Here is a 25328-nt window from a genome sequence, read left to right on the forward strand (position 1 = left end):
GTGTGGAGCCTGCACTAGGACAGAAGGAACCATTCCCAGCTTCAGCTCTCCTGACCCTGCCTCAAGGGGACCTCAGAACTCTTTCTGAGGCTGAGGGACCTCTGCCCATCCTGAATGTAGGTGGCTCATGCACAGGGACCTGAGTGTGCTCACACATGAATGGAGGATACACATTCACAAGACAGTGTTCTCCCATAGCATAGAGATGTTCTGAACACATGGAACGCCTCCTGAAAAGACACTCCCTCATCTTACCTTTATAGTTACCCTAGGGTTTGTGGCTGGTAGCCTCTTGGAGACCCACATTACATTGACCCCAAGTTCTTACCAACACCCCAGATGATGTCCTTGTGTTCTTCCTCACAAGGGACCTTACCCATCCTGCCGACCTACTTTGTATGGCAGGAGACGGGTCGTGCGTGGAGGGACAGATGTGCAGTACAGACATTATGTACAGGGTCCAGTCTAGCTCTCTGAGCCTTTATTATTGGACAAAGAGCTGCCATTTGGAGTATTCCCATGGTCATCCCATAAAGTATGTGCTCAGGCTTTGGGGACATGCCTGGTGACAGTGTCTCCACTCCAACAAGGTGAAGGGCTTATACTCTGTATTGGTCCCCAGTGCATCTTGGATGCTGGGCCCTTTCTCAGTGAGTTCAGATGAAGCTGGGGCTGACCTCCCAGCCGGGGCTGCTTGGATCACTCACATAACTGCCTTCAGGGGCACACTGTCTGCTGGCTGATCCAGGTCCTTCCTTGACAGGGCCAGGTGTGTGAAGACAAGAATGAGAATGAAGCCTGCGGTGTAAGAAGAATGGGCAAGCCTTAGGAGGGATGATTAGAAGGGCACCTCACTAAACCTCTCAACAGTGTTGTTGGTTTTATATGACATTTTCTAGACAGTGTTCCCAAGCTGTGCTCAGTATGAATCTTAGTGTCTGATGGAATCTGTTCTGCTCTTACCTCGCCAAGGTCAAAGCATATCCCAGCCTCCCAAGCCCCCCTTAAGCCCTCTTTCCTAGGAGGCTGAGGCAGAAAGATGCTAAATTCAAGGATTGCCTAGGCTACAGGCCAGCTGGGGGCAACTTAGTGATACACTGTGTGCATGTATACACACACACATACATACACATATACATATGCATACACACATACATATGCATACACACATACATACATACATATATACATACACATATATATGTATGCATATATATACATATACACACATATATATGTGTACATATATACACACACATATATACACATATATATGTGTATACACATGTGTACAGAATAATATATATTATATTATGTGTATATGTATATATGGTTTATATATATATACCAGGGAGTGGCACTATTAGAGAGTTTGGCCCTGTTGGAGTACGTATGGCCTATTGGATTAGGTGTGTCACTGTGGACATGGGCTTTGTCCTAGCTTCCTGGAAGTCAGTATTCTGCTAGCAGCCTTCAGATGAAGGTTGATGAAGATGAATTCTCAGATCCTCCTGCACCATGCCTGCCTGGATACTGCCATGTTCCTGCCTTGATAATGGACTGAACCTCTAAACCTGTAAGCCAGCCCCAATTAAATGTTGTCCTTATAAGAGTTGCCTTGGTCATGGTATCTGTTCACAGCAATAAAACCCTAACTATATGTAAGATGTGTGTGTGCGTGTGCGTGTGCGTGTGTGCGTGTGTGCGTGTGCGTGTGCGTGTGTGTGTGTATTTAAAGGTCTGGTCAAAGAGGTAAAGGCCTAGTTGTCTCCCACTCCTCTCTCCTCTTTCTTACACACATTTTCTCTGGGGTCAGATTCAGGAGTTCATAGGAGAGTCGGTGAGCTGTTTACATGGACTCCAGGAGAAAGACACTTCACAGCCTTGTATTAGAATCAGCGAAGAAAATCATCACCAAAGAACAAATTTGTCAGAATAAAGACATAAAACCTCCATTACCTATCGCTGCCAGGGTCCCCAAGAGGACACCCACTGCTGACAGCTTCGTGGGCATTCCCTTCATGCGACCAACCTTGCGCATGCATTGACCCTCCACATTGCAACGGCACACGATCACTGGGGTGGCGAAAGAAGATGAGGGGATTAGGGAAGGCTCCCAGCAGCTCAGAACCTCCCCTCTGGAAAACTGGCTGATACACGTTTCTGTGCACGCCTATGTAGGTGTACATGTATGAAGGTGATTGCTCCTCTGTTTGTGTGGCAGGATACACACAGGTATGTTGGCCCAGATGAGCAAGTAGGAGTGTGCTGTTCATGTGAGAGTGCATTGTGTATCCCAGGCTTCCCCCCCCCCCCCGCCCTCCCTGTATCCTGATGGCTCCCGCAGAAATTAAAGATGCCAACTTTGGCTTCACCCAAGCCCCAGCCTTACCTTGGACCTGGAGTTGCCACATTTGGGCATCATAGTGGACAACCACAGGTACCATGTATTCACCAGGCTCTACCCAATGCAGTGCCAAGGTGAGGTAGGCGTGAGAATCTGTTGGGTTACAGAAAGTGATTAGGGTCACTAGCCTGGATAGGCTCGACCCAAGCTGCTCCCCTAATTCCAACCCTACCCCACCTCACATCCAAGTGAACTCACCCTTCACAGCCTCATTCCCATCCCCTGCCACGTACCATTAAGAGGCTGGAGGCGCCAATCCCGCTGCACAGTGGGATTGGGACCAAGAGCAAAACTGAAGGGACCATTCCTGTTGGCCAGGTCAGGGTCCTCACTGACCCCACTCACAACCACACCGTAGTCTTGGCGAGGTGTACAGAGGTGTCGGCTGGGCCCAGTGGCCAGAGTCAATGCTGGGACAGGAGAGGCCTTCAGGAAGTGGACCATAACAGTGGCAGAAGTGCTCAGTCCTGGATCATCTGTAGTATGGGAGGTGAGGGTAAGCCCTGGAGAACCTGGGATGGTCTCCATGTACCCCACACAGCCTATCCATACTGCTTCCCTTCATACTCCCTGCACCCGACTCTCCTTTCCATCCACTTTCCTCCTCATCGTGTCCTTCATCCTTATACCATTTGAACAGCTATCAAGGTCACCTGTATCTTTCTGGATGCTAAATCTGTCTCATTGTTGATGCTACCACCCAGACATGCCCTGGCTACTAAGGAGTGCATCCCTCATGACTTCCATGGGATTCCTGATATATCCTTCCCCACTTGCCTTCCCAGGGCTATTAAGGTGCCATCCTTGGTCCCTTTCACCTGGCTCTAGTGTTCCACTTGGCTTATCTCTTAGCTTTCCTACCTCAGACACCGCTCCTGGCCCTCCCCCTACCTTCCTAATCTAGTGCCCATTGTCTTGTCTGTCCCTGCAGTTGATAGCCCGAGAAGCTAAAGGGACAGGGTTAGGGAATTGTGAGTGTCAACTTGAAGGATGGTTTTCCTGTAAAGGTTTCCAGTGGAGTTGCGGTCCCCTCAGAAGACTCCATTGCTGCATGATCGTACCTGTGTCTTGGGCCTCCACAAGCACTGTGTATGTGTCTCCAGGCTGGGCACCCTGCAGGGACTGGGCTGTATGTATCTCCCCAGACACCTCCTTGATGCAGAGCCAGCCCTCTGAGTCATTGACCAGGGAGAACCTGAGGCCCAAAGAAGAAGGTGTGCCTAGGAGGCACTGGAACAATATCCAGAGTGCTGCCCAGAAACCCCCAGGATGGTGCGGCTGGATACTCAAGTCCTGTATCCTTTCTGCGATTCAGAGACAACGCCAGTGCTGGTGAGCCCAGCCGCCCAGTTTTAGAATTTGTTGGTGATAGGGTGTTTGAACTATGGATGGGGGAAGGATTATCAGAACCTGCAGATGGAGGGCAGCATCTGGAACAACTTCACTAGTTTTAGAGCATCCTGCCAAGAAGTCTGGAGGGCAAAGACCCAGGTACAGTTTCAGTCTGAGTGGTGGTGCTCCCTTAAGGAGGACTAAGTGGAGCTCCCATGGGCTCTAAACACACCTCCTGCATGCCCACTCCATCCAACGCTGACCCTTGGCATTAGTAATCATTTGAGGAATATTTTAGGCCACACATAAAATGAGTTTCTCTGGAGGTGTTGAAGATATTCTTAGGAAGCGTGGAAAGTCCAAGGTAGGCAAGTGGTAGGGCTTTTGGCTCACCTGAGGGGTCTGCTCATGGGGTCTGAGGGCTGGATGGTCAGCAAGAGAGAGCCAGCTGGGGTGCTGACTGGGATGCTGGTTTCATAGCTCTCCTGCTCCAGCTTGAGGGGTGGTATCACCCTCTCCACCAGTACAGTCACCGTGGCCGTGGCTGCAGGGCCTGGACCTGGGCCCTCCAGTTCTTCCCTGTTCCGCACAACCACCACCACCTTGTGATCAGGAGCGGCCTCGTAGCTGAGGTTCTGAAACCAGTGAGTTCTGGGTCACTGTGTGGGTCAGAGTAGCACACTTGTGGCCCTTCCCCACCTGTCCACATCCTAACCTTCTGGAGTCTGAGCTGGACATGGTCAGAGTCTGGCTCCCAGGACAGGTCAAAGATCCCTTCTGGGTCTCCTTCTTCAATGGCGAAGTCCATAAGGCGGAAGGCAGGCTCAAGGTCAGCATCAGTGGCCAAGAGTGTGGCCACCAGAGCCCCAGGCTTTACATCCTCAGGAAGACTTACAGGCCCAATCTGGAGAGATGAAGATGCTAGGTAAACATCACCAGCCCCCTGCCAACAATCCCCATACCTCTGCATCAGCTCACCTGGGAACTGATGAACACAGGGGCATGATTGTTGATGTCTGTGATCGTGACTGCAACCTCACATGTGCTGCTGAGGCCTTTTGGAAGGAAGGGATTGTTGGTGAGGTCCCAGTAGGAGCAGAGGGGCAGGGACCAAGGTCACCCACCATCAGGGTACTTACCACCCTCTGATCCTGCTAAGTCAACAGCCAGCACCTGAAGCAGGATATCCTGGCCAGCATGGAGTGGGGCAGTTCCCAGCGTTACACTGCCTGAGGTCCGATCTAACTCGAAGGCTTTGTTTTTAGTCCCCTCCTCAGGCTCAGGGCTCAACAACTGATACACAATGTGGGAATTGGGTGATCCAGGGGCGTCCAAATCCTCTGCTGAGAGCCTGGCCACTTCAGTTCCTGTAAGACAACATCCCCACCCACTTCCTGGTGTGAGTGTGTGTGTGTGTGTGTGTGTGTGTGTGTGTAGTATTTGGCTTTGATATAGAATTCTGAGGTTAGACCTATCCCAAAGAATCAAGATGGATGATTTCTAGAAGCTCCACCCTTCCCGGCTCCTGACAAGGCCCTAAACCCACCTGGGGGGCTAAGCTCAGGGATGCTGACTGTTGAGTCATGTGGGGAGCAGACAGGTGCATTGTCATTTTCATCCGTCACCACCACCTGCAACTCCAGGGGTTCTGCGTAGTCCTCACCACGAGAATTCTGAGCTCGGACTTGGAGCTGGTACTGTAGTGGGCAGTGGGGAGCTTCAGACTGGGGCCAAGGGTTATTCCAGCCTAGAGTGGATTCAAGTCCCTTCTGGTGGCCAGCCCCATCTTTTCTTGGATATTTTCACTGTTTCCACATCTGTGGGGGGGGGGGGGTGTCAGAGCACCCTCCAATCTGCCCTGGGTTTCCCTCTCACCTCACCTCAGCCTGGGCCTCTCGGTCCAGCTCCATAATTACATGGATTCTCCCCTCTGTATCCACATCGAAAGGTCCTGGAGGCTGGTTCTCCAGCTGATAACGCACATCTCCTCCATTCCAGTGCACCTGTGGAGGATGTAAATTGAAAGTGCTTTAGGTTGAGAGGCAGGAAGGATCTATGTCAGCCCTTATTCCCCAACTGATTCCCAGGCAAGAAGCCTGGACCCTAAGAACACGTGGTTTGCTACTTATGACAACCTTACTCTGGTCCAAGCCCAGACCTTGCCAAAGTGCCTAAGTGACTAAGTTATTTTATTTTCTGCTTTCTGGGCCTGACCACAAGGCATTGCTAGAAAAGGCCGGAGACATTTCTGGCTTGGGTGACAATCCCCATGGCAGTGAAAGTTGGCAGCTGTTTTCCCTGAGGAAGCCTTAGGCAAGCTGGGGGATGTCAGAACACAAACTCACACTGCCAGAGGATGGCAGGTGATAGGTTGTGTGCTTGCTCCCCGGGGCTGTATTGCCCACTTTATAGTGGGACATGAAGGAAGGAATGGGGGTCAAGTTGAGTCCTAGACATTCTTCCCAAGTGTCTGTTGTGACTCAGGCCCAGCTGCGGTAGCCCCGGGGTTACTTCAGTCACTTCTCACCTGAGCAATGCTGTGTGGGTAAGCAACCCTGAGATTCTCTGCCAGGTGAACAGGCTCTAGGGGTGTCCAGCTGTTCTCTGCTATGGAGATCTCTACGGTCGCAATAGCCTGATGGCCTGAAGGCTGGTCACCCATGTCCTTGACCTGTACCAATAGCTGGTAAGTCTCTTCCAGGGCATGGTCTAGGCTGGTGCTTCCTAGAAGGGTTAGAAGGCAAGCTGATCGTGGACCCAGGGAGCAAGACCCAAAGCATCTTCAGCCAGTACCAAACAGAAAGCCAAGCATATTACAGGTGTTTAAAAGACTTTGATGGGAGGGAACTGGAGAGATGGTTCAGTGGTTATGAGCATTGACTGCTCTTCCAAGGGACCCATGTTGTAGTCCCAGCACCACGTGGCAGCTGACAACTGTCTGTAACTATAGTTCCAAGGAACCTGATGCCCTCTTCTGGCCTCTACTGGCATCAGGCATGCAGGTGACACACACACAGACACACACACACAGACACACACACACACACACACACACACAGGCAAAATACACATAATAAATATCTATATACCTATATGGCCCCTCTCTCTATCTCTCTATCACTCTATATAGATATATACACAATATTTTTAAAAGACTCACTCTCCTCCCCCCCACCCCCCCCAAAAAAAAACCTAAAGAAAAAAAAAGATTAAAAAAGAAACCAGGCAGTGGTGGTGCATGCCTTTGATCCCAGCACTTGGGCGGCAGTTGGGAGTTAGAGGCCAGCCTGATCTACAGAGCTAGTGCCAGGACGGCCAGGATTACACAAAGAAAATTCATCTGGAAAACAACAACAACAACAACAACAACAACAACAACAACAACAACAACAACAACAAAAGACTCAAAAAGATAAAAAGAAAGAAAAATACTAAGGAATGAGACAGTGTTGTTGTTGGTTTTTTTTTAAAGATGTATTTTATTATTTATTTATGTTTATGTGTGTGTGTCTGTAAAAGTACCAGCAAAGGCCAGCAGAAGGTATCCAATTCCCAGGAACTGGAGTTTCAGCTGGATTATGAAATGGCACTTGGGTGTCGAGAATCGAACTCAGAGCCCCTGTAAGAGCAGCCAGTGCTCTTAACCACAGAGCCATCTCTCTTGTTACCATTAGAGCATCCAGCTAGTACTTGATTGCAATTTCCCTTCCATAGTGAAAGGCTGATGGAATGGTGAGGTAGCTGGATGACCATGTTCTGGAGGAGGGCAGATAGGTAGGGGCTAGGCTGAGGGACTTGCTGGTTGACTAGGTGGAGTGTCTGTAGGATAGGAGAGTAAACGGATGAGCAAGTGTTGGACTCAGGGCTGTGCAGGTTGGTTAGAGGCTAGAAGATTGCAAAGGTGGCTGGTTGAGTTGATGTGTGAGTCACTTTTTCTTCTATCCCTAACTTGTACCTCTGATCAAGCTCCCAGAGGTAGATCTAACTTGATACCATGCCCGAGGCATCTTAACTACAGCTCCTCCATGCATCCCATCTGGTCCCTGTCAATCTCATCTCTCAGCTTGCCATGCACCGCCTTGGCCTCTGCCTAGAACACCCTTTTCTCTTTCATCTCAGCTCCAACCCACCCATCCCTTACAGCCCAGAGGCCCCTTCTCCAGCATCCCCTGACCCTCCCTCCATCAAACTGAGTTCATGCTTACCCTTGAGACTAAGGGCCAGAGCCCCTAGATGAGGGTCCAGCTGGAACATATCTGGTAAAGGCTGAGGTGGGGACTGGCTCAGAATGTGGAAGCGAAGGTCCGAGTTAGCTGTGCCTGGTGCATCCCCATCAGAAGCCTCAAGGAAGAGGAAGGGAACTCCTGGGGGGGGGGGATACAGTGTAAGGGATGGTAGGGACAGGGAGTCTTCTGTACCTCCCTCCCTCTTCTCAGAGCTTCTTCTGTGCTCATTACTGTATCAAGGTTCTGGAGGCGAGCCTGTTTTTCATCCCAGTTCACAAATGAGCAAACTGAGGCCCAAAGTAGATGGAACCATTAATGGAGTTGGAGAGTCCAGAACAGGACAAACTTAGGGGACAGTTAGAATCCTGCAGATTTGTCAGTGGCAACTGTCTCTTTACTGTCTGATGTTGTCTTATCAATGTTTACCTGTCTTCACCACACATTGGCTGCCCATGTCACTCACCAGGCCTGGTGCCCTGGCTCAGCTGAGCTCTGTAGATGGCCTGGGAGAATTGGGGTACCTGGTCATTCTCATCTTTCACATGTACAGTCACAAGCTGTGGACCCCACAAGACACGTCCATCCTCAGACTCCAAGGTGACCTGCAAGGAAAGGGTAGTTTGTCCCCAGCTCTGTCTTGCCTGCTTGCCCCCATCCCTCACTCTGTCATACCTGTAGATGGTATTCTGCCTTTTCCTCCCGGTCCAGAGCCCTTGTTGCCACTAGAAAGCCAGAATCTGGATCCACAGCAAAGGTGTTTTGAACTGCTGTGCCTGAGTCTCCTGATAGGACAATCTGGCCTTCATCCCTCCCTAGGGGCAGTGGTAGCTGGTGGGAGAAAACAGGCAAAAGAACTAGGGGCCAGGGTTAGACTCAGTGGTTCTCAACCTGTGGGTTGTGACCCCCACGGGGGTTGCATATTGATATCCTGCATGTCATATATACTTACCTTATGATCCATAACAGTGGCAAAAATTACAGTTATGAAGTAGCAAAATAAGTGTATGGTTGGCGGTCACCACAACACGAGGGACTGTATTAAAGGCTTGCAGCATTAGGAAGGTTAAGAACCACTGGGCTAGGGCATACCACTTTTAGCTACAGGTTCCATTTTAAATATGGGAAAACTGAGTCTCAGAAGGAGCTGGCACCTGCATTCAAACGCAAATCTAGTAAGTAACTTTTCAAAGGGAGAACTTTTCTTCTAGTATCTGACACTCTCCCATGCTCCCTGACACCCTCTGTCCAAAACTGGAACCTCTCCAACGTTTCTTCTGCTTTTTAGACAAGGTCTAACCATGCAGCCTAGGCTGGCATCAAACCCTTCATCCTCTTCAGTGCTAGGAGTGCAGGCACCTGCTGCCACACCCAGTACCACCCTTTCTGTTCTTTAACTCAAAGCTCAATTTTTCTCTGGAACTAAAATCTTGTTAGTTGCTTACACTAACCCATGCTCTGTCTAGGCAGCAAGACTCAAAGGACATTCAAAGCGGGAAAGAGAACTGTACGGAGAGAGAGGCAGAAGTGTGATATTGGGGGTGATGGGAAGTCACCCCGAACCTTGGCTCACCTTGAGTATGTAAAAAGGGAAATTTCCACCATAGTTTTCGGGGACTTCCGTATGCAGGCTTTCAGCATGCTGGGCTTCAGTGGTGAAAACCTGTGGGGGAAATTCTCACCTTGTTCCTTAGACACTGGCAGGAGGAAGGAATGCTGCTCCTTCCCCTGGCCTACCAGATCTTACTTCATCCGCCCCCTGGTCTTAGGCTTCCTGCTTCCACAGCAGGCCCATAGCTATGACGTTGAACTCTCAACTCCCATACTACTCTAGTGGGACTGGGGACAAGGGTGCTAACCTCCAGGTTTGAGATCTGAAGGAAGAGGCGGGACCCAGCTTACCTGAATAACAGAGAGGCAAAATAGCCACAGCCAGGCAGAGATCATGGTCAAGGCAGGCCCGAGGGACATGGGAATGAGAATCTAGGCCAGAAGGGAAGGAAGAAGGGTTCTATCCTGTATAAATGGCCAGAAAACCTCACTATGAACCAATCTCCTCTTCCCCCTGCAATGGCCTGTGGTTCTCTGTTGTAAATGTTCATTCAGCTCCTCAGTCAGACCAAGTGAGGCCCAACCATCCTGCTTCTTCGATCTTGCCCTTATAAACAGTGCCATAGAAGGTTTCACCTCCAAATCCCTTTCTCCTTCCTGCAATATACCCCCCCACACCCCCATTAGCTCCCAGGTTCCCAAAGTGGCAATTACTCAACAGCCCACCAATCAGAAATTAGAAGCTGGACAGACAGCTACCATTTCCTGTAGTTGTTTCTTGTTTCAGGTAAGGCCTGACCAAGGTCATGGAGGACTTGAACACAAGACGATTCCTTCAGTAACAGAGGACTTGTGGCTCAGGCCTTGAGGCCTATCCTGTTTCCCAGTGCCACCCTCCAGATTCTGTACTGACTGCCCCTAAGGCGGGAACTCTGTCCTTGGCTTACATTTTGCAGATCTTAGCAGGGGGTTAAGCATGTGCAATGTTCACACACACACACACACACACACACACACGGTTGCAAGATGGATCCCTGAATATTCTTACCCAGTTATCTGAAGGCTAGGGCAGTGCCCCTACTCCCAGCCTCAGCCCTACCCACTCAAGAGCTCTCAGGCACTCACCTATTGATGCCCAAACTCTCTCCCTTGGTTCAGTTTCCAGGAGAGAGGGATCCTTCTTCAGGGAGCTCTGGCAAATTGGGCTTAGGTAGGGCAAGGCAAGGTGGACACTTGAGCAGGTAGGCGGTCCAGCTGTGCTTGCTCAGGAGTGGAAAATGCCACTGGGCCCACAGCAGCAGGCCTGGCCCCGCCTAGTCCCCCCAAGTTACTTATTGACTTTGGAAAGCCAGGACTGCTCAGCATCCGTGACTGCCAGCCCTAGGAGGTGGGCAGATCTTGGTCTGTCACTGCCCCCTTGACACAGCCCAATGAGCATTTGCTGGCCCTCTGGGCTTGGACATAACTTCTTCTTCTTTTTTTTTTTTTGTGGCTTCAGACTTGTGCCCCCTCCTCCCCCCCCCACCCCCCACTTCTCTGTGCAGTGGCATCTGTAGCCAGATCTCTCCAGATATTGTTCCTTGTGCCTGGAATGCTCTTCCCACCCTTTGAAAGGACAGTAAGTACCTGCTTATGATTTAGCAGCAAGAACTAATAACCCCTTCTTCAGGAAAGCTCTTACACTCCCAGACTGGATTAGGCTCCCCCATTCCATACCTTGAACTGCCTCTACTGATGCCCAGAAGACACCAGCTTGTCTCTCATTTAACTTTGGAGTCCCTCTGGGTGGTATATGACCTTGTCCTGCCTCAAGTTGTTCCCAAGTGGCCTGTGGAGGTAAGGGAAGGACTGGGAGTGTAACCCAAAGGGCAGATGCCCCCAAGTGTGTGTTAGGAGCTCTAGAACATTCGCCAGTGAGACCAATGGATGGGAACAGAAGCCTAGAAGTCCCCGGAAGCTCCCCTAGCCACACTAGCTCCTGACCTGTTTTGTGTCTCTAAGCAGAAAAGAGAAGACTGAGCCTTCTCAGTTGACTTTGAGGGAGTTACAAAGCTGACTAGGGCCTCTTCCCTCCTCCTCCCCCATAAGGCCTGAAAGCAGACCCAGCAGAAGCTTTGTTTTCTGGAAATCTCAAATGAGGGTGAAGAGTATGAAGATCCTGGTTTCCCTCTTCTCACTTTCCTTCCATGTTTTGAGGTCTCCTTTGAGGACTTCTCATGGTATATCTGGTCAGCATTCCAGGATGGAAGTGGGGCCAGGACAAGCTGAATGTGTTTTAGGATCATTGAGGCAACAAGCCTAGGTTAGTGCTATATACATGGGGTTGTTGATGGAGGTCTCACACATACTGAGGGCCTACTAACCAGCATCCAGAACTTCTCTGAGCATATACCATTGTTATTCCACACATTTGTTCTGAAAAGGGAACTGCCCCCTTGTCATACCTTGGGGTACAGAGAGGCTAAGCAGTTTTTTCAGGGCCTGGGTTCCTCTTCAGGTTTGGGGACCTTCCCACAGCCAAGCAAGCTTTCCACATGCCTCAGTGTGTTCACACGCAATAGAAGCTTTGAGCAGTTAATACTGCCTGGGGGAGGAGGTGGGGGAGTCTCAGAGGTTCCCTTTAACACACACACCGAGGTGCTGTCTTCAAACATCCTTTTGATATTGAGTGAGGGTTCTAACTAGATTTCAAGGGCTCCCAAGAGTTTGTGGAATGAAGAAACATGTGGGCCCTTGCCCCAGGCTACCTATTCATCTCCTGGCTTTTGAAATGAATAGACCAGTGTATCAGTCCCCACTCAGCCATTTTCTACTCATCAGCAAGGGGCTATGCTACCTTCCAAAAACATGTTCAGGAGCCTTCCTTATCCACGGAGAATATACTCTACCAGGGATAATACTAAACCTTCTATTTACTCTATTTCTATGCCCTTTCACTTAAATAAAGCACTTCATAGCCTCTCTTTGGCATATATAAATTGTCCATGTCACTACCCTGTAAAGGTTGTGTGATGACTAGCACTGTGATACTAGGAAGCTGATCTGATAACTGAGATGTCTCCTAGGTGACTAACAGGTGGGTAGCATATACAGTGTGGACACTCTTGACAAGGGATGATTCATATCCTGGGTGAAACAGAACTGGATGGCTCAGGATTTAATCATATTACTTAGGTCATCATCCAATTTAAAATTTATGATTTCTTGATTCCTGGCATTTTCCTTTTTATATCTTCAGACTGTGGTCAATGAAGGGTAACTGAAACCACAGACACAACAGGTAAACTCCTATGCTGTCACCTGTGTCAAGAAGGATGAAGGGAGAGGGGGGAAGAAGGATGAAGGGGGGCTGAGGAGACAACTCAGTAATAAATAAGGACCCGAGTTCAGATTCCCAGCACCCATGGTAAAAGCCAGGTAAAGTTCTTGTAATCTCAGCGTTGGGGAAGTGGACATGGGGGTGGCTGGTTAGCCAGTCTATTGCTAAGCCACAGGTTCAATGAGAGGCCCTGTTTCAAAGAATAAGGTGGAAAGTGATTGGGGAAGACACCTGGCATCCACCTTTAGTCTCCAAATATATACCAGTCTGTGCACATGCAAACACAGCCATAGCACACACAGAGAAACAGACATGGGGGGGGGAGGGGAAGAAGGAGAGAGAAAGAATCTCAAAGGAGAGCTGGCCTGGTGGGAAGGCCAGCTACTCAGGAGGCCAAGCCATGAGGATTGCAAGCTCTAGGCCAGCCTGGGCAGTTTAGAGAGAACCTATCTTAAAGTGAATTGGCTGAGGATGTAGCTAAGTGGTAGTGAACTTTCCTACAATGGGTGAGGTTCTAGGTTCTGTTTTTTAAATAAAGTAATATAGGGCAAGTCATATACTCAATTTCTAGGAGGGTCTGGATGGATGGGGAGGCAGTGATGGCACACAGGGACACATTCTTACACAAATGTGAACTATCCATTCCAGACAGGGAGAGCTGTAGAGAGCTGTCCTTGCCAAAGACAATCTAGTCGATGTGTTAGCATAGGTACTCACGGAGGCTGTACCGTAATATTGGCCAGGAAGTGGATAAGCCACCAGTGACCGAGTACGCCTCCCTCAGCACCCACTCTTAAACACTAGCCACCTTATCTCTGGAGTCTTCCCCTCCATGCCTCTACTTTGGCTGATTTCCACTTGTCGGGAGGAGCAGGGCAGGAATACATGCTGCAGAGCTTGAGCCCACAGTCTTGTCAGGCTGTGAGATCCAAAGCCAAGTATGCTTCCCTGGGCAGCCTCAGTTTCCCTTTATGTATGGAGAGGCAATACAACCTTCAGTGAGATAGAAAGTGCCAGGCCCCAGTGTAGCCTGGGAGCATATTTTGTCTCCTGCTTCTTGAACACTCCTACCTATCATAGGCTTTTCATCTGTTCTGTCCACGGTACAGGCTATGTCCAGGCTAACCACTAGGGCCATACATTAGGTCATGTGGGCAGGACAGGCTTATCTCTCTTTTTTTTTTTTTTTTTTTTTTTTTTTTTTTTTGGTTTTTCGAGACAGGGTTTCTCTGTATAGCCCTGGCTGTCCTGGAACTCACTCTGTAGACCAGGCTGACCTCGAACTCAGAAATCTGCCTGCCTCTGCCTCCCAAGTGCTGGGATTAAAGGTGTGCGCCACCACTGCCTGGCTATTATCCTCTTTCTGTTCTTGAAGCCACCATGAAAGAAACATACTCAGCAGTCCTGGCTTGTCAGGAAATAGTCTTTATTACAAAAATCTGCATGTAAACAAACCATATAGAACAGCCTCCCTCCAGGGCACAGACACCCACATGGAGAAAGGCAGAGTCCTGTCCACAAGCTGGGTTCAGGCTGCTTGGTATGCACGTGGGCCTGCACATGCATCTCCATGAACCCAGGCCTCGCTGGCCATTTGGAGTTGCCTCCCTGGTCAGCACTTTCTGTTTGTCCATGACCACGAGACAGGGTATGTGCTGCATAGTTGACAGTTCTGAGAAACACAGAGGGTGGGCCAACTCTGAGACATCTAGAACAGTTGGCTGGGCCAGCCCCTCCACCCATCTACTGGCCCACTAAGCAAGGTGGCTGTTGGGCCTTAGAGAACAGAGAGGTCATGGCAGGACTTGGACTTGGCACGGAAGGCCATCTTGCGACTGTTGCGAGCTACTATGCGGCCCAGAAAGCGTTTGGCCTTCTTGCCAAGGCTCTCCCGTCGCCGAGTGCCAGCTTGCCGCCGGGCATTATCCTCTTTGCTGTCCCTGCGCAGGCGTATCTGACGCACTACACCCTCGAACAGTGCCTGGACGTTGTGATGCAGCGCTGCTGATGTCTCGATGAACTTGCAGTCGAAGACCACTGCACAGGCCCGGCCCTCTATGTGGTGGGGACAGACATGGGTCAGTAAATGATGGGAGAGTGCAAACTCAAACCCAAGGATAACAGAAGAAGGAGCCCTAGGTTCTTCCTAGAGACATAGAGATCCCAGTTCTGGTACTGAGAACCCCAAACATTGTTGGGGTCCTTTGATAGGCAGAATCTGCCCCCCCCCAACATTTATGGTGGCCCACAAAAAGGCATCCATGTATTTAAAGCCCAGCCTTTAAAATGTAGTCTATGATAGTGGACCAAGGCAAATGAAAACTATTTGACAGCTCTGTATTTTATGATTTGCTACTATAACAAATAGTCCAATGGACTGGGGTGGGGGTGAGATCACTGAGTTTGAAGTACTCAGTACTGCACGCCACAGAGGAGCATGTTGAAAGCCTGATGAGGAAGGACCAGGTTTACTCTGAGACAGGTAGGGTCTGGAATCGGGTTCTGACCTCCTGATTCTCTATATGTGCATCCATTTCTTCAGCCTCACTCTTGTCTCCTGTCAGGCATGGACTCAACGAGCAGCTGAGGAGGGTGCTTGTGTGTCTTATCTCCCCTAGCCGATCTGGTTCTTTCTTCCCCTTTGTTTTAGGTAAGCCTCTGGGAGCCTGATGGACCAGCAACACCTCCCCCACCCTCCAACACCAAGTTTTCTTTCTGAACATTTTTAGCCACTGATGATCCCCAGGGACTCAAGCTGAGCCAAGACTCCCTGGCCCACAGCCCAGCCAGGATCTCCCTCCCTTTCCTGACCCAATGCCTGCTTACCATCCACAGAGACCTCACGAGAACGCACCAGGTCACTCTTGTTACCCACGAGGATGATGGGCACATTGTCTGTCTGCCGGGCCCGCCGCAGCTGGACCCGCAGTTCCGAGGCTTTCTCAAAGCTGCCCTTGTCCGTGATTGAGTACACAATGACGTATGCATCCCCCATGGCCATGCAGTGGCCAGGCAGCCAGCAGCCCCCATCCTGGAGGAACACAAATGCACACACAACCTGTAATTCCCAGCAAGACCCTTCTGGAGCTTTGCTTCCCCTGGTTCACTGTGACCCAGCCTGTATCCTACCTGTTCCCAAATGTCATAGACCATCAGTGATGCTTCCTCTCCGTCCACAGTGATGGAACGGTCATATGTGTGCCCTAGGAAGGAAGCCAAGAGCCAAGTTATCAGTTGGCTGTCAAAGTTCCCACTGTCCACCTTCTTCTGAACACGCCTCCCGCTTCTCTGAGTTCTCTGATAATTCTCCTCCACTAGCAGATGGTTGCTATGCGCAAACAACATGACAAGCCTGGGAGCTAGGGACTGGAGGACACGACCTCCATCTCTATGTCCCCAAACTAGTTAAGTACTGGGTGTCTAGGGATCCGGCTGCCCGGGTTCAGGGTGGGTGTGATCATATTGGCTGGAGTAGCATAGCGGCTGTCACAAACCCCTGGAGACTTTGGCCACCTAACTTTTCTCTCCCAGAAACTTCGTCTGAGTTTGTTTCTGCCATCCCTGGTAGGCAGGTATATGCTGCTCGAAGCCACAGAGAAATCCTATCTAGCACTCTACTCTTCTATTCTGGACACTTCTTACCTATCAAGGACTGGCACATGGGTAGGGGAGAGGTGGGGGAGACAGTAAGTAGGGAATGAGTTGCTCTTCTTCAGTTTCTCCATCTTGGACGCAGAAATACCATGACTTCGAAAACGCCTTGAATTTAATAGTATTTACCACTTTTAGTCCAGCTCCACTGCCTCCCAACTATCTTTATCTAAACAGCCCAGTTCTCTCACCTGCTGCTTCTGCTTCAGGACCGTCTTCTATACCACCAAAGATGCGTGCCAGAGCGCTCTTGCCCACACCAGGCGCCCCGAGCAGCAGCACTTTGTAAACGCTTTCCTCTGAGCCGCTGCCTCCAGAACTGAGCGAGTCGGAGGAGCCTTCGGGCCAGTCCATCCTCTGCCCCTGTGTCCGAGTTCCAGCGGCAGTCGCTGTTAGGGAGCCCGGGGATAGCGCTGCCTGAAGGTCTCGCTCGTCCACCGGCATGCTCCTGCGGTGCAGTGGGGGTGCCGGACCCCATGGGGTGCTGCCTCGACGGCGGTCGCGCTCCCGGCCGGCGCCACGGCTCCCGCCCGCTCCGCTGCCGCTATTCAGGGTCATCGTGTCGGATGCCGTCTGGGGAACGAAGACTTGGGATGGCAGCTCTGTCGCGGGAGCAGACAGGACTCTGGAGTCAAGAAAGATGCCCAGGATGAAGGACCTGCCAGAACCTACTGCCAGCCAAGAGGTCTCTGCACCTTAACCAGTAACCCAGCTGGACCTGGGTCCCCATTCATCCCGTAGCCCAGATAGTGTTGTCCACCCCACTTCGTCAGGACACTCACCAACTCTCACACAGATGCTATTATCAGGACTTGATCAGCGCTGCGGCACAGAATACTGGAGGCTCAAATAGAACCCACTCGCAGACCCCTGTTCAGACTCGGACCCTTGTTGCTGTCACGACTGCAGCCTTTTTCTCCACTGCTGCCTTCTCAGCCCCTCAGCTGGCTCTGGGTCACTGTTCTAGGGCCTCCTATTTAAACCTCCACCAGCCAGGCTTCCGCTCTTACCCCTACCCCCGCTCCCGCCCCCGCTCCCGCCCCCGCCCCCGCCCCCTGCTCCCGCCCCCGTCCTCCTGGGCTGCTGCAGAGGCTGACGCATCCACTCGCCCTCGGGAATCCCCCACCTCCCTTCTAAGACTTCAAACCCGCCAGGGCGGGGCAGGTAGCTGGAAAGAGGCACGCGCGCGGGTGGGAGGGCGTGTGTGGGAGGGTGTTGGATGGGAGAGATGGGGAGTGTGAGTTGAAGGTGCACCGGTGTATGTGTGTGTGTGCATGATGCAGAGGCTGCCAGTAGTGGGTAACTGGACCAGTGAAGTATAACTCCATCTGGAGAAAAATTAGGTCTGTCTCTTTAAAGATGAATTTTCCCTTCTGCTCAGTCCTGGCCAGTAGACTTATGGACTGGGCACACTCAGAACCTATGGCGCTCATTCCTCCAGGCATGAACGTAGGCAGAATTTAGAGGGTCTTAGACTGACATCTCTAACTTCAACACTAAGCCCTTCCTATTCTTGTCTTTGCACTGGGACTTAAAGAGTCTCCCAACGAGACTGCCCTTCAGGTTGAAGGTTGGTGTCATCCATGAATTCTTGGGGTCCCTTAGGAGGCTCAGGGGGTGCAGTAGAATTTTCTGTTAGCCTACTAGGTGCTTGTCTCCTGGAGAGAAACTACAGGGCCAGAAAAAGGAAAACACAAACTCAAGTCCCCACCCTAACTCTGAGCATGCCAAGCAGCTGCCAGTAACTGCTAAAAATACCTAACCCCAGCCCTAGCCATTTTGCTTCTGGGCATGAGGTTGCCCAGAGTTCGGGAGATCCAGGCTGACAGTGGGGGACTCCAGAAAGAGCCAACCCCTTTATCGTCTTCAAGTTCTTCCAGCTCCCGAGCCCCATGCTGGGCCTTTTGCTCATAAGCACCTCACCCAGAAAAGGCATAAATGCAGGGTATGGGCAAGGGGTAGCTTTCAGGAACTAGTCCCAGGGCCTCTGCTCCATTTAAGACTCACTTCTGATCCATACTAAGTACCCATGTGCCAGACCCTTTTATCAATGGCAAAAATAGACGTAGTACCACCACTCCCTCAGATCTCCCCTTTCTCAGACACTGGGTGAAAACAGGGATAGTCTCAGAGGGAAGGAGATGGGATGGGATGGACTGGGTCTCCCAGCATTCAGGTACCCAGTCCTGAATTGTATATCATGCCTACTCCTTCCTTGCTCATCTCGAGCGTGTAGACTGGGCGTGTGTGTGTGTGTGTGTGTGTGTGTGTATCTGTCTGCCTCTATGTGTACCGGCTGTGACGTACTTGCTCTTAGACGTTTGCAATGACTGTGGTGGGGGTGGAAGGGCACCCATTTGGGGCTCAGGTGACATCATACTTAGATGGACCTTAGTGGGCTGTAGCAGGTTGCCATGGTGACTGGAGCCAGACTTTCTGGCACTGCATTAGTCTCCTTGGCAACACCTAAAAGGCCTTGAATTGAGGAAACTGGCTAAGGGATAAGGTTAGGAGGTTTATGATACAGGGCTCTCTTGTTTTAAGAACCTCAAAGTAAGCAAAAGTCACCTGCTTATGTGTCCTTTCCATGAAGGAGGGATCATGGAGGCTTAGGAAGTCCCTGCTGGCTTTTGTTTATTGGATAAGACTCACTGGGAAGAGGGAGTCAGGGGCTTCTGCCTCTCCTGAATGATCAGAAGCTTCTAGAGTCAGCATACTGCTTCCCAGCAGGAACCTGGGTTGGCCGTTTATGACACATACACCCCCATGGCACACACATACAGTGTGGCTGGAAAGAACCTTGAGGTGTCCAGGAGAGTGTCTGGCAGAATACAGCAGTATAGGATAGCTGCAGACCTTCCCAGAAGGGGCCGTACAGGGAAACAGGGCTGACTTTCCCCTCTGGTAATTTGAGCTTTTGACTTCAACAGTGTATCTTCTTTGCCAAGGCAACGGCATCCACACAGAGCCACTCAGACCCCAGGCATTCCTTAGCTATGCCAACAGGCCAGAGATGATCATCACAAGCCTAGGTATAGCCAGGAACCTCGTGATCCAATATCAGGACATGACCTTAGGATCATTTCCTGCTACTCTCCTGGTTGCTCAGCTCTCTCAGCTGCCCAGAAGGAACAGGTTGGAGCCAGCTCTGTACCTTGTTAGTCCTACCTTTGTTACTTCGTCCCAGTGAGCCTCAGTTTCCTCCTCTGTAAACCAAAAATAATGTTTCCCTAGCTTTCATTCATTCATTCATTCATTCATTCATTCACGTTACATCCCAACCATAGTGCTCTCTCACACCCCGCCTCCCGCAGTCCCTCACCCACCCTCTCCTCTTCTCCTCTGAGTACCTCCTGGGTACCAACCCACCCCGGCACATCAAGTCACTGCAGGACTAGGGACATCCTCTACCACTGAGGCCAGACAAGGCAGCCCAGTTAGGGGTATAGGATCTACAGACAGGCAACAGAGTTGGGGGTAGCTCCCATTCCAGTTGTTGGGGACCCACATGAAGACCAAGCTACATATCTGCTACATTATGTGCTGGGGGCTAGGTCCAGCCCATGTATGCTCTTGGTTGGTGGTTAAGTCTCTGGGAGTCCACAAAGGGTCCAGGTTAGTTGACTCTGTTGGTCTTTTTGTAGACCCCCCTATCCCCTCTGGGTTCCTCAGTCCTTCCCTGTCTCCCTACTTCTGAGACACAAATAACATGAAATGTGGAGATAAGGCCATTGGCTTAAGAGTGGTACATATTGCTATCTTAGCAGGCATGTATATATATTCTCATCATCTTTGGTTGGATGGGGCAGGCTGAGCGAATTTGTAGACTCTCTCTTGCTCTGCTTCAGTATCCTCAGGATGATGTTCTATCCTGAGGAAGGTCCAAGAACCCAGGAGCAATGCAGACAACTCTATTATCTAATCCCACTTCTTCTCTGTGGGACCCTCCCCACTCCCTCAGGTGACTAAATGTAGAAAAGAGGACCTGGCTGGCCCGAGGGTTAATCTCCCTTGTCAATTTGCCTGTATTTAGAATTGTCATAGAAACTTCTGGCCGTATCTGCAGGTGGAAAGGTCTGACTGAAGAGAAGACCCATGAGCATCACTCATGGACTGGGGTCTAAAACGATAACAAGGAGAGAGTGAGCTGAAAACCAGCATCCATTCCGCTGTGACTGTGAATGTGACTGTGACTGTGCTGTTACTCCATTCATTCATTCCACTGAGCCGTACGTACTAAGTGCCCATGTGCCAGCAGACCCTTTTGTCAAGGGCAAGAATGATGGGGGAAACTAAATGTAGCTAAGTGTGTGCATGTGTCATCCAATCCCCAAGGTCACCTCATTTAGCTGGGGTTTGTTATTCCCATTGTGTAGATATAGCAACCGAGGCTTGAGGGATCACAGTCCAGAAATAGCACCACTAGACACATGAGGTGGAAGCTCTCAGGGATCTTGAACTTCATCCTTCCCCCACCACTACTATGCCTTTCCAGCACAGCTGTGGTTCCAGAAAGTTCTTTGAGTGCCCGTCCAGTGTTCACAGATGGTATCCTGCAGACAGCCAGTGGCCAGGCACCGATGAGTCAAGAATGTCAAAGGGACTGAAATGCCAGCAGCCTGATGTCTCTTGCCCCGGTGGCCCAGCTACCAGGAAGACCAGCAGAATGACGCAAAAGCACCCGCCTACCCTGAACATGGCTGAATACCGATACCATGGCCACTTCGGACAGATGGGGTTTGCCAAGCTGAGGTTCACATGTGGGCAGGCCTACAGTTTGGGAGGGATCTTTGGGCCTAATTACCCTGGTGGCTCACCCCATCTCTCTGAAACATTCAGCTTTCACTTGTGAACATGGAGGATCAAGTGGCTGCAAGACCATTTGAGATGGCTCAAGGGCAGGTTTACACGTGCATAGAGCGGTCCAAAGAGACTGCCATGATCATTCCCATGTCAACAGATGAGAAACTGACTGATAAGGGCCAATGGCTTCACCTTCTTGGTCTTGGGTAGTCACAAGAGGCTCCTGCTCTTCTTACTCACCAGATTGACACAAATACTCCTCCTAAGAATGAGCTGAGACTAGGAGCTGGGGTCTGGGACCGGCTTAGGTCTCTAGAATAGGCCTGGGCCTTTCTATGGAGGCAACAGCAGCCCCCTGCCAACGGAGAAGAATTTTTCTGTAGCTGGAAGTCTTTAGGATATTCTCCTAGATCACTTCTCACCTGCAAAGTGTAGATAAGGAAGAAAAGCAATCACTTGGAGCAAGGTGAAAGCTGCGCTGGACCTGGTGGCACATGTGCATATATAATCCCTGTACTCAAGACAGTCTGAGGCTGGCCTGGGATACACAAATAGTTGTTACAGGATATTTAAACTTGTTTCTGGTTAGGATGTGTGTGTGTGGCTCAGCCCTCAGTGCACACCTTTAATCTCTCTGGCTGGAGTACAGACACACACACCCTTAGTATACACCTTTAATCCCAAACTGAAGGTAAAGTCAGTTTGTAGAAGGAAGCACTTGTGTTTGAGAGTGATTATATATATAGATATAATGAGTGGCAGAAAAAGTGACAAATCAGAGAAAGATTTGACAGGATAGGATCTGCCCATCTCCCTGGATAGGAAAAAAACAGGGAAGCTACTTAAGGGAGAGACGGACAGACGGACGAGAGTACAGTACAGGAATGCAGCAAAGTTCACGGAGACAGCACAGTAGAGTTGAGAGGGAGCGTGGAGAAGCAGAGAGTGAGGAGGCAGTTTTAGCGGGAGAGTTTTGCAGAGACAGACTGAAGAGAGAACAAGTTAGACAGGTGAAGACAGAACGAGCCAGAGCATGAGAAGGAGCCAAAAGATTAGAACACAATGCCAAAGTTAGTATGAGGCCAAGCACAGTAAAAGTCAGAGGCCGAGAGAAAAGCCAGATTGAATCAGTCAGCTGGGAGAGGAGTCTGGGCCAGAACAGCTGAGTTGAGCCAGCCAACCAGAGCTCAGAAAGAACAAGAAAGGGTGAGCTTATTCAGCAGCAAGTCTTAGAGGCTGAGAACATTCTAGGCCTAGATAAGGTTGTACAGAGACTAGAAGCTTCCAGGACCAGGCTTAGGTTAACAGACAGAGGCAGAAGGCCTCTGAGAGGACACTGAATCAGGAGAATAAAAGCTACTTTTTACCAAGAGTGAGATCCTGACTCAACAACCAAAACAAATGAACAGGCGATCTGACACATCTTAAAGGGCTCGGGCTACCTGATGAGGATCCGTGTGGACCCTGCCCAGTCATGACTGGGCTCCAATAGGGATGGACATTCCCATCAGAGAAAGAGATTGAAGCAGGAAATCTTGGGAAAGGCAGCATCCCCCCCCAAAAGAGTTTCCAACTGGGTAATATCTGTGTCTCTCGGGATGACAAAGTACACTCTGGGCAGAGGCCCCAGACACCACCACATCATCTTACAGAGCAGAGCTTCTCTTACCCAGCACCTGGGGTGACAACCCGCTACCCCCACCCAAAGGTGAGGGTTCCCCAGGATCCATTCAGGAGACAAAAGGAGTATCACTATCTCGACCTGGGGACTAGAGTAAGCATCACCATCACTGGGCAAACCATACCTACCTACAGGTTAAATCATAGCAAACACATCATTCCCTGGGCAAACCCCTCAAACCTGAGCTCGTCTGAGCCTCTGGACTACTTCCAGCAGACAAAGAAACACGTCAGACGGTGCGACTTCGTAATACCTTGCCTGAAGTTTTCGGGGGGTGGGTGCTGCATCCTAGATCTGAAAAAAATTCCTAAGGTCCTAGTGTCCAAGGGTTATTCTTCCAAGTGGAGATACAGGTTGGTGATGGAAACTTTAATAAGAGGTTGGGCCTAATGGGAGGTCTTCCGGAGCACACATCTGAAGCATAGACTGCACCCCGGCCCCTTTAGACTTTCTCTGCCAAGTACTCTGAAGCGATGTGCTACTTCACCACAGGCCCAGAAGCGACAAGTAGACTTTCACCTCCAAAGCAGTGAGCCAAAGTAAATTTACTTTTTAAAGGAGAGCTTTGTTTTGTTTTATGAATTTTGCTGGCATATATGTCTGTAAAACATGAGTGTCCCGTGTCTGCAGAGGCCACAAAAGAGCACTGAATTCCCTGGAACCAATGTTATGGATGGTTGTGAGCTACCATGTGGGTACTAGTAATCAAACCAGAGTTCTGGGCAAGAGGACCAAGTGCTTTAAACTGCCGAGTCACCAGTAAAACAAAAACAAACCCAATTTTAAAATTTACATATATATATATATATGCCACATCGCGTGTTAAGTGCCCACAGAGGCAGGAAGAGGGGGTGGGGTCCTCTGGAGATGGAGTTACAGTGGTTCTTAGCTGTCTGATATGGATGCTGGGAACCAAACTTAGGCCATCTATGAGGACAATACATGTTCTTAATGCTGGCCATCTCCAGCCCCCAAACTTGCTTTCTTTGTAAAGTATCTCATGTATGTAGTTATGGAGAATAGACTATCAGTGGGAAGGGAAGAGAAAGTCTTAGAAGCTAAAGAGAGCCAAACACAACACATAAATGTTGGGAAAAATCTAAGTGCTATTTCTGGAAAACCTATACATGGCTGGATAGTGGATACTAGTTTTGTTTTGAGACAGACTCCAAAGCCCAGGCTGATCTTAAATTCACTATGTAGCTGCCTCCACCTCCCAAGTGCTGGAATTACAGGCATGCTCTGCCATTCTCAGATCAGGATGGCTCATAATTTGGTCAGATAAACACCATGGTTATGTAGTTGTGCTTTGAATAAGAATGGTCCCTCCCGGCTCATGTATTTGATTACTTGTTTTCCAGCTGATGGGACCAGGAAGAATTAGGTGGTGTGGCCTTGATGGAGGAGGTATGTTCCTAGGGGTGGGATCTGAGGTTTCAAAAGACACACTATTCCCAGTGCCCCACTCTCTCTGCCTCCAGCTTGTGGATTAAGATGTGAGCGCTCAGCTGTTCCTGTACCATGCCGTTGTCCTGCCATCATGGACACTAGCCCTCTGAAACTGTAAGCCCTAAACCAAACAGTTTCTTTTATAAGTTGCCTTTGTCGTGGTGTCTTACCACTGCAACAGCAAAGAAACTAAGACAACAGACTTACATACATCAATTTAGGACATGGTTCTTTAACATGAAGGATGATGTTTCTGCAGATTCCTCTAGAAGTAGTTCTTAAATACACATAAATAAGGTTAGTGTCACAACAGGTCAACTGAATCTATTGAGTTCAATTCATTGGTGGCTTGGCTATCTGGGTATGTCTATATATCTCTTCCAATTTTTATTTTTCACATTTGCAACTTTTGGTAACTGAAACGTTGGAAGGGCTAAAAAAATTTTTTTTAATGTTTTTTTTTTTGGAGACAAGGCCTCCCTATATTGTCTTGGCTTTCCTGGAACTCTCTATGTAGACCAGGCTGTTGTCAAAATCATAGATGTGCCTGCCCCTGAGTTCTGGGACTAAAAGTGTGTACCACCACGCCCAGCTTACCGATTTATTTTATGTGTATGACTATTTGCTTATATGTATGTGTATCACATGTGTCCCTAGTGCCTATGGAGGCCAGAAGAGGACGTAAGATCCCCTGGAACTTAAGTTATAGATGGTTGTAAGCCTCCATATGGGTGCTGGGAACCTAAGCCAGATCACTCAGTGCTTTTACCTGTTGAGCCATCTTTCCAGCCCCACTGGGAGGAATCAGAAGCAACGAGGGCGCCTCACGGACCCACCCTTCATAGGTACCCACTACCCACATGACAACTGAAAATGAGTCCACCATGAGAGATACTGAGGCATGCTGGAAAA

At 49.9% G+C, this 25328-nt stretch overlaps 2 protein-coding genes across 3 annotated transcripts; both read right to left on the reverse strand.

Moving 5' to 3' along the window:
- Window positions 1-474: 474 nt before the first annotated feature.
- Cdh16 (cadherin 16) lies at window positions 475-10799 on the reverse strand. Of its 2 annotated transcripts, none has more exons than XM_034522905.2 (18): window positions 10639-10799; window positions 9865-9945; window positions 9536-9625; window positions 8638-8793; window positions 8429-8567; window positions 7945-8103; window positions 6267-6463; window positions 5620-5742; window positions 5286-5436; window positions 4879-5106; window positions 4718-4794; window positions 4455-4643; window positions 4133-4374; window positions 3469-3602; window positions 2641-2883; window positions 2393-2500; window positions 1960-2076; window positions 475-798 (listed from the first exon to the last, which is right to left on the reverse strand). In XM_034522905.2, the coding sequence occupies exons 2-18, from the start codon at window positions 9931-9933 to the stop codon at window positions 704-706; spliced, it is 2517 nt and encodes an 838-aa protein (XP_034378796.2). In that variant the 5' UTR covers window positions 9934-9945; window positions 10639-10799; the 3' UTR covers window positions 475-703. The 2 variants fall into 2 exon arrangements, with proteins under 2 accessions (XP_034378796.2, XP_076771843.1); XM_076915728.1 differs by having other exon boundaries at window positions 9865-9973; window positions 10639-10779.
- A 3442-nt stretch (window positions 10800-14241) lies between these two features.
- Rrad (RRAD, Ras related glycolysis inhibitor and calcium channel regulator) lies at window positions 14242-17464 on the reverse strand. Its single transcript, XM_034522679.2, has 5 exons — window positions 17266-17464; window positions 16675-17108; window positions 15962-16035; window positions 15659-15863; window positions 14242-14887 (listed from the first exon to the last, which is right to left on the reverse strand). The coding sequence occupies exons 2-5, from the start codon at window positions 17039-17041 to the stop codon at window positions 14610-14612; spliced, it is 924 nt and encodes a 307-aa protein (XP_034378570.1). The 5' UTR covers window positions 17042-17108; window positions 17266-17464; the 3' UTR covers window positions 14242-14609.
- Between the last annotated feature and the right edge of the window lie 7864 nt (window positions 17465-25328).

Source organism: Arvicanthis niloticus, chromosome 18 (assembly GCF_011762505.2).
Source record: "Arvicanthis niloticus isolate mArvNil1 chromosome 18, mArvNil1.pat.X, whole genome shotgun sequence".
Taxonomy (NCBI): Eukaryota; Metazoa; Chordata; class Mammalia; order Rodentia; family Muridae; genus Arvicanthis; species Arvicanthis niloticus.